Source organism: Sinocyclocheilus rhinocerous, unplaced genomic scaffold (genome assembly GCF_001515625.1).
Source record: "Sinocyclocheilus rhinocerous isolate Xijiao unplaced genomic scaffold, SAMN03320098_v1.1 scaffold1364, whole genome shotgun sequence".
Classification (NCBI taxonomy): Eukaryota; Metazoa; Chordata; class Actinopteri; order Cypriniformes; family Cyprinidae; genus Sinocyclocheilus; species Sinocyclocheilus rhinocerous.
In genome coordinates, this window is record NW_015627534.1 from 598548 (window position 1) to 607592 (window position 9045).

A 9045-nucleotide genomic window follows, 5' to 3' on the forward strand; every position below is an offset into this window, starting at 1 on the left:
CAGTCAGCAGCTAGACAGAGAACATGGAGGCTAGAGGGAGAACACTTTACCTGTTTGCGGTTGAAAAGGCCTGTTGACCTGCATTTTATGTTTAAAAAAGGTAAGGAAATGTTCTGTGAAAGAACTGTAAAAATTGAAACCCAGTGCAGCCAAGAGAAGGCGAGTAGGGTACAGCTGATGCTCCATCACTAACATTGATTACCCTCACAGTCCTTGTCCTCCACAGGGAGATTTGTAGATCACAGGTGACCTTCACACAGCATTCTGCATTGGCAGGGCTCATTCTCAAAACTCAGTCTTGCTCATAAAAACATTTAGTTGAACTGTCCACTGGAATGGGTGGTTCCTAAGCAGGATCTTGTCAGGTCTCTACAGAGAGGGAAGTCTTCATCTGCCATGTAAATATGAGGCTGGGGCCCCAATTGCTCTGCTTCTGGCAGCAGCGTGTGTTCAGGTAGACAGAGGGTTTGACAGCAAAGAGTGTTACCAAAGGCACTATTAACCAGTGTCCCACAATCTGGTCACCCCATAACTGCCAACACCTATGATCAGGAGGCAGTATTTGGAAGGTGGCCAGCGACCCATGTAGCCCAAATGGAAGGACCTGATACTGCCAGTGATCAGATGGGAAGCTATAGGATGGCTTTTCCTGTGCCTTTGGCATCAGGGAGACCTGCCAATAGCCAAGATATCGTTCACCTTTGTCATTGCAGAATAAGAAGGTGCCATCAGGCCTTGGAACAATGATGATGGGGCTGCATTGGCCAGAACCAGAAGTTCATGTTTCCGAGAACTAGTTTGCATTCTCCACCATTGTACTGGGAAAAAATGAGAGAAAGACATGAACAGCCAGCTTCACAAGACACATGAACAAGGTAAGTTGAATAAAGCGGTGAGAGGATCTACTCTGTATTGTTGTTTCCTGGAATAGGATGTTTTCCTATGTACAACAGTGAATTAAGCCCCATTAACACGTCAGCATCTACTGCATTGTAGCACATGCATTTTTCTGCTTTAGTCTAGATTTAGTCAATAAATTTGCACAATGGCATAATTACATAAAATACAGTTACTAAAATTTGTATTTTTTACAAGGCATAGTGATAACCAGTAACCAGGCCACACCTCCACAGGTCAGCTTGTGGCAGCTTTTATCCCAAGCAATTTACATTTCAAGTTTATGCATTAATTTTATGCCTTTTTTTGAGAATCTAACCAATGTCCTTGGTTTTACTAATGCAATATTCTCTGCTGTTTCAGAAATGCTCACACATTATGTTCACACCATCACTATTTTTTACACTATCCTTAACACCATTAAAACACATGAATACATCTAGCCAATATATTTAGTTGAGACTCAAAATATCAGCTGATATATTCTCAACAACAACCAACCTGTTACAAAAGGCCCAGGCATGGGAGATGAGAGTAGATCTGGGAGGAAGACTGCAGTTCCCCCAAGTAGTCCTGAAAACCCTAAGGTCAGATGTGGTTCTGTGGTCTGACTAGGCAAAGAAGATCATCTTGATCAAACTTACAGTCCAATAGGAAGAAGGATGCCACCAAGCTTTTGAAAGGAAGAGTGCAAAATAACAATGTCGGGAGAAAGATTGGCAGGCATGGCTGTTCCCAGTCGAGGTTGACTGTAGAGGATTCCGGGCCCAGTTGGTATGGAGAATGTTTACAGCAACTGACTAACAGGAAAGGAGAGGAAGGTAGCAGTCCGCAGGATGGGGGAGACAGAAGAAAGATCATCGTGTTGGTTATGGAATAGGAGAGAGGAGCAAAGCTGGAATCTAGGAGGAGAAGATGGGCAGTGATTTGGCCACCACTGCCGACCCACCAACAGGAGAGTGTTACGGTTCAGGGTCGAAATGCCCAAGGAGTGTTGGACACCATCTGATGACATCAGCTCATCCTGGCTAAGGCTACATTCACACAAGGTGAATGGTAAGAGAAGCATCTCTTCTCTCAAAGATTTGGAGAAGGTTATTCATGCTTTTATTACCTCACGTTTAGATTACTGTAATTCACTGTACTCAGGTCTTCCTCAGTCATCGCTTTCACGCCTCCAGTTGGTACAAAATGCAGCTGCAAGGCTGCTGACTGGGGCAAAGAAATATGACCATGTCACTCCAATTTTAGCTTCGCTTCACTGGCTTCCGGTCCATTTTAGAGTTCAGTTTAAGATTCTGTTGTTTGTTTTTAAAGCTCTAAACAATCAAGCTCCATCTTATCTTATATGTAGGTATTCTCAATATATTCAGCTAACTGATAATATGTAATCGTATGTAATCATTCAGATTGTATTGTATTAGCTAGTATTTTAACTAGCAATAACATACTACCATGCTAAATGTTGAGTAAAGTAGCAAAACATCTGCTATGTGTACCAAACCTCAGCCAAAGCAAATACTCCACTCTTCACCACAACGATAACCCAGTGTATTCGAACGGTTCTAAATCCCAAAATAATTAAACATTAAAAACTATCAAGTCTCTTTCTTAATTTCAGCAATTTTACTCCATTAAGTCATATACAAAGCATCATGGGAACTGGAGTTTTAGTAATGTCAACAGCAAAACTAATTTTTGAGTACTTGATTGGTTCACATTCACCCCACACATTTTATTTAAATAGATAGCACATTACCTTAATTACACTAATCAAAAGTAAAGAAATCAAGTTCAGAACAGAAACACAATTTTGTTGTGTAGATCCCAATCTGAATAAATCATGCAGTCTGTGGTTTTTTTTTTTCTTTTTTTTTTTTTCAGTGACTGAAGAGCAGACAGCTGCTCATGAGAGCATTCAGATCTGCCAGGTGGCCATGACTATTGTGAAGCTCATTCGGATAAAGTGTCCTTGTTGGGTTGGCAGAGCCACTTGCAGCGATCAAGGGCCACGGGTTCCCAATGGCGGCTGGCAGGAAAAGCCAATATTTCCATAGCAACTCACTGAAGAGGTCCCTCAATTGCTGCTATTTGCAGTGTTGTGACTGCAAGAGAGGCAAACCTTGCGTTCACTCACAGAGATCTCCTCTATGAAAACAATACATTCTCCTGGGATTTGTTTGATCCTCAGTCCTAAATGACGGGGAATCCTAGTAAAGGTTTTGAAGAATATTACAAAGAGTAATGTAATGAAATAAAGAAAACCAAATAAAAAACATGTCAAAAACAGACAGCTATTCTTTGGCATACATCCCATTACCTGTTCGTCTCAATGCTAGTTATTTTCCTCACCAAATCTTCAAAAGTCCCCAAACCAGAACATTTAGCAGGGATATATGCTGTGACATTGTGTTTTCATGACAATTAAGTATTTTCCCCACCATAAATTACCATAAAGAAAAATCTCATTGTAATGCATCCAGACGATTTACATCTGATTTTTACTTTTTTTCCCATTAGCGAAATATTCAGTCTTGAATATTTCAGAAAACGTGCCTACTTTTTCATGAAAATAATGCCAAGAACAAAATAGGCTTAATTTTCTTAAAGCGTGTGTGGGGTAAATACTGACCCCTTTATAAGTTCAGCAATGCTGAAAATGCAATGCAATGCAAAATACTAAATTGAAAAAAAATGCCACAAAATGCAAAGATACAGAAATAATAATAAAAGAGAGGCAGGAGGCAATATTGTCCAATTTTACCATCTAAATGTTTTATTTATGTTTTGCGTTGACACTGGCTTTTTAAATCTCTATTTCTTTTGCACTTGCTATCTTAGGAGATGCGTTGGAATTGTAAACAGTGAAAATGCTAAAATACAGTTCATAAAACTACTTACAAGCAGTGTACGTCCAAGGCAGAGGACGACCATACCTGCTCCGCCCCGATTTATAACAATACATGTCATTTTATAGCTTTAAGGTTCACATATTTACATAGGTACAGCAACGCTTCATGGTACACCCACAAAACCTTGTGTGTTTTTATCTTTTTATCATTTTTTCTTAAGAATCATATATACATCCATTAACCCGGCTGCCTGCTGCCAGGGAAACACAGTTATAGAATAATGCGTGTACTAATGTAATTCTTACATTACCTGCAACTTACAATAAAATGAATACAGATCTCAATCCATTGTCTTTTTCATAAAAAAGGTAAACTTATCCATAAGATAAGTCAAGAAATAAAAATAATAAACATATTGCACTTCCATCAGGACAGCTGTGGACCTGGACCAAAGTGGAAAAGGGAAATTCAGCTGAGTGCAATGAACAAAGCAACCAGTAAAACCTCTAAATAAATAACTACTTTTTTGTATTGGTAAAATATGTTGTCTTATTAACAAATATAGGGAACGATCCTAAATGACCTCTATTAAATATAGAGTGCATGATTACACCTAAAGTCTGGAAAAAACAACATTTTAAGTATAGAAACAGAAGGTTAAATAAGTCTGGAAGCTTCATAATTGAGTGCCATAATGTCCTGAGAATACTGTCTCTTCCATTCTTAATGTGGAGCTACAACGAATGGCTTATTGGCTTTACATATCGCAGCTAAGCATGTTTTGTATACTCTTTAGAGACCAACGCCCAATTTCAAGTCCATTTCAAGCTCAGAGCGAAATGCTCCAGTCTTCAGCTGCAGTTTGGTCCATTCCTCTAGAGCGTTATTTATTTATGAATTTATGAATTGTCTTTTAAATTTTGTTTTGTGCCAGCATTTCTTGCACCTCTTCATGTCATATGGAGACGACGGACATGGATGAAGGTTCACAGGAACACCATTGAGCGATAAGTGCTTGTTTATTGTCGACATTCAACCCTGTAGGGACGAGACATTTCTGAAATGTCCAGGAAAGTCATCATGAACTGGAGAACAAAGAGAGGTTGGTGGCACCAATAGTGCTCCAGCAGAAAAAGATAAAGATGCTAAACAGTACCCAGCTGTCTTAGTGTTAAAGAGGCAATAATTGCCTCAAATGTCTCCAGTACACTTGGAAAACCAATTAAATAACAAAATTCAAATGGGAATAACCAGCATTATTCAGCATGGTGGTGCCCCACTCGTCCAGCGCCATTAGGTCAGGTCACACTACCTTTCTTTAACCACTTGTAAACGATGCCTTGAGCATTTCTCCACTCCCTGTCTTTTCGCCACATTAACACACAGAATGGCTGATGAGAATGAAATGCTAAGTGAAAGAAACCTCTCCAATGCTACTTTTTATAGTCTCTCTCTCTCTCTCTCTCTCTCTGTCATCTTAGGAGGAAGTCGATGTGGTGCTGGGTTTCTTTTGATTCACTAACTCCACGTAGAGTTCTGAGCGCAGAAATCGAGGGTACGAGTCTTTCTCCATCAGGCCGTATATCCTTCTCTGGGCCAGGTCGAAACAAGAGCGACTGATGTTTTGTAAGTTCTCTTTAGTGTGTTCCCTGGTGCAGGAATCCAAATTCACCTGAGGACAAACAAAAAGCCATTACTTCCAAGTCAACAGTCGCTTTACTTCAAGTTACAGTAAGGTCACAGACAGTTTAGACCGAAAGCACGTTTGCGGCAGATTTCCACCAGTCCATTTATGGACTGTCTATAGACCTCCTGATCCAGGAGGGCCACCTTCCAGCAGCGTTCAGCTGTGTTCCTAATTAAACACAGTGGAACCCACTAATCAAGGTTTTCAGGATTAATAGAAACTTCTAGGCAGTCTGTTGGAGCTAAACTCTGAAGGAACATGGCCCTCCAGGAGCAGGACTGGACACCCTTGGTTTCATGTATATTGTGCACAAATGGCAAACTGCTACATCCTATAGAATATGACTGATTTTATGCAACATCCAAGTGTTTTTTTTTTTCCCACATGGAAAAAAAAAAGTAATGTTTACATTGACTACGAAATACTCAGCGCTTACTATTTGTGGAAATTCTGACAAGTCAGCTAGACTTAAACACAACTTTGTAGGTTTCTTCTTTACAGCCATTCATGGAGATCGGTACACAAAATAGACAGGCTATTTAATTTTAAAAAAGGAGTGAGAAAATCTTCCCATATCTTTTGATGCTGAAATTGATAATTTAGTACATTTTTGTCTGATTATTGCTGCCCAACATTCGATTATCGTGTTCGGTCACTGCTTGGTGTTCATTGTAAAGTCAGGGTCCTGAATCTATAACTAGATGAGAAACATGAATCTTTTTTTTATAGAAACCTGCTCCTAAATGGCACATAAAACAAACTGTGGTTGGTCGTTTAACATGCTGGTAAGGTGGTCTCTTCCAGTCTAAGCGAGTAGTCAGATTAAGCTGAAATCTGGACTGGACTTTATGCTAAAAGTCTGGCAACTTGAAACTACACAAAGCTCAGCCTGAGCGGGTTCTGAAGAGTTACTGCTGGAAATTGCTGCAAGGTCCTGCTGCTCATCTGATTTAGAATTTCCAAACTGCATTCCAAGTTTGCAAAATGAAAACATGCACTCATACTATATGCTGTGTTGTGCGGCCAAGAGGGAGACCATTAGTCAGGCATGACATCATGTCCTCCGTGGCTTTTTCTTTGACCAATTTTTTAGGCTCATGACACAAAGCAGAGTATTTTAGGAACATTTCCAGCCTTTTTTTACACTGCTAAATACAGAATGGTGGCATTGTTTAGACGCAGCGAGTGGTGCTCAGCTTTCTTGACTCCCAATTAATATCTGTAATGACTTTTACTGTCAGATGATCGCAGTCTGTAAAAATTGAAATAAATATGAGACTATGCTCACCTCCTTACAAGACTGGATAGCGATGAATTCCGCAAAGATTTTCTTAGCTTTCGATGCCATCTTGGACTGTGATTTAATCTTCTTGTAATCCTCGCAGGCCAGCCAGAAATCCAGATTCTCTTCACTAAACTCCGTGCGCAAGAAAGCTCTAAACGCCGCCAGCCCATCTGATGAGGGAGAGGGAAAAAATAAAGAGGCAGAAAAGGGGAGATGTTATTAGACTAGGATAAACAGAGAACCATGGCAACGGCAGCCTCCACTGAAGAGGCAGCTCTGAGCGCCAAACTCCGAGTCACTACTTAGTGCATTAACATGAGAACACAACTCCAAATAGCAATTTAATTTCATTTGTTCTCCCCCGAGACTCCTGCCGCCATGTTTCATGGCACTGCCATGAAACATTTTCATAATTATTATTTTTTTTTAATTATTCTTATTTTAAGTAATTATTTTAAACACTTTCAATGACTCAACTTGAACTCACATTATTTGTACTGCAGGTTGCTATTGCTACCAAGCACATGAAGGTAAGCGCTGCAGCAAAATCATAACGTTTGTACTGATTTTAGATCATCTTTATGTAACCAGCAATACCAAAGTAGCTCTTTTTTATGCAATACAAAAGAAAAAAAATTATATTCCATTCTTCAAGACTAAAACAAGTTAAAACCAATCCGCCAGTATTTTATATATATATATATATATTTTTTTTTTTTTTTTTTTTTAGCACGATTGTTTTGCAGCATATGCATCACATTGATTTCCTTATTCAGAAGCACTACACACTGACATTTTTTAGATTTCCTTTCCGCTCTAAAGGCGCCCAGTATTAAAATAGAAGGAAGCGTGGCCCCGTCCCAAAGCACGCAATCACCTTTCCGTTCTCATAAGAGCCTGCTGATAACAGCATGTGGGTGCTCTCAGCCTTTCATATTAGGGAAACAATCGCTGCGGAAAAAAGACATCTCCTGCCTAAAATCTCAGGACTTATTTGCGTCACAAGCACTTTCAACGTCACGAAACGAATGAATTTGATTAAAAGCCATGATATGGATGGTGGGCTTTTGTCTGAGTGCTTTAATCTGTGGTCTTCCTCTGACTCCATAGGATCCATTGAGATCCATATGAGAGACATTGACCACGTTCAACAGACTGTTCATTCAGTGACTCAGAGCAGGAGGTCTAGAGAAAGCATGCATGCTTAACACAATGCAACAATGCAGTCAACATCCCTGTGGATTCACGACAAGCCAATGGGATTCGTCAAACACATCCAATACAACAAGTTTATTACATACATGAGAAAAGGAAAACAAATGATATAAAGAGAATATGTCTTACATTTGTGGATGAGCAGCTTGTCCAAAGATTCACCCCACTTCATTGACTCTTCAGGAGTGGGCCTGCAAATAAAGACAGAACGGTTTTTCAGCAGACCCATCTCTGTCAGGTTTCTCATTGTATGACCCATTCGAAGCTCTGCTCTTCTCTCGCCTGAGTTGTGTGTGTCTGTCTGAGTGTGTGAGCATCTGAGTAAGTCTCTCTTGGACAGCCTCTTTTATACTTCCCACTGTGGAGAGGAGGGGGTGGGATCAGGTTGCACCAATAGGATTACGTGTCAGCCGGAGGCTCCGCCCACAGCTTCTCTCAAAGACTCATTCTTGCCTTCATTGTCTGTCTAAACTCAGCACCTACATTCTGCAGCTTTAACACTTACTTTGCCACTGCCAAATAAGGGAACAGGGGAGCGTTATTTAACATAAAACCATAAATCAAAACACAGAGTGCAAGCAAACAAAGATCTATGCTTCACACCTGTAATTTTTATTCTGACCTACTTGCTACTTCTGTGCATTGAGATCTGTACCATAAAACAGTAGAAATTTTGCAGTTCATGTACAAACTTAAAATACTAATGCTAGCAATGTCACTCACTCAGACCATCTCGGCAGTATAAACATTTCTGCAGCACATATCTAATCATAATTTAACCCTTTGGTTCATGACATCCTCTACATTAGACAGATTTTGTTCCTATACTTCTATTTCTGTATATAGTACATTATTAAATTTTTCTTTTTTTTATATTAGTGTTATATTACATCCCTACTGTGTTATTCCTATGCATGTCTGCACTATCATGTATGTCTGCACTATGTTTGTACTTTCTTCTACACTGGAAGCTCCTGTCGTCAAGTCAAATTCCTTGTGTGTGTAAACATACTTGGTAATAAAGCTCTTCTGATTCTGATTCTGATTCTGATTTTTTACCTGTTTATTATATAAGATAAAAAAGAGATTTTAAAGGGGTCATATGATGC

The 9045-nt window shown here is 39.6% G+C and overlaps 1 protein-coding gene across 2 annotated transcripts in view; it reads right to left on the minus strand.

Annotated features, from left to right (window-relative positions):
- Nucleotides 1-3650: 3650 nt before the first annotated feature.
- Nucleotides 3651-9045, minus strand: part of LOC107728018 (regulator of G-protein signaling 3-like) — a 182450-nt gene continuing 177055 nt past the window's right edge. For both annotated transcript variants that reach the window (XM_016538079.1, XM_016538072.1), the window contains 3 exons: nucleotides 8066-8127; nucleotides 6725-6891; nucleotides 3651-5421 (listed from right to left, as the gene is read on the minus strand). In XM_016538079.1, coding sequence (XP_016393565.1) covers nucleotides 5227-5421; nucleotides 6725-6891; nucleotides 8066-8127 — 424 coding nt within the window. In that variant the 3' untranslated portion in view covers nucleotides 3651-5226. The remainder of the gene's footprint in view (nucleotides 5422-6724; nucleotides 6892-8065; nucleotides 8128-9045) is intronic.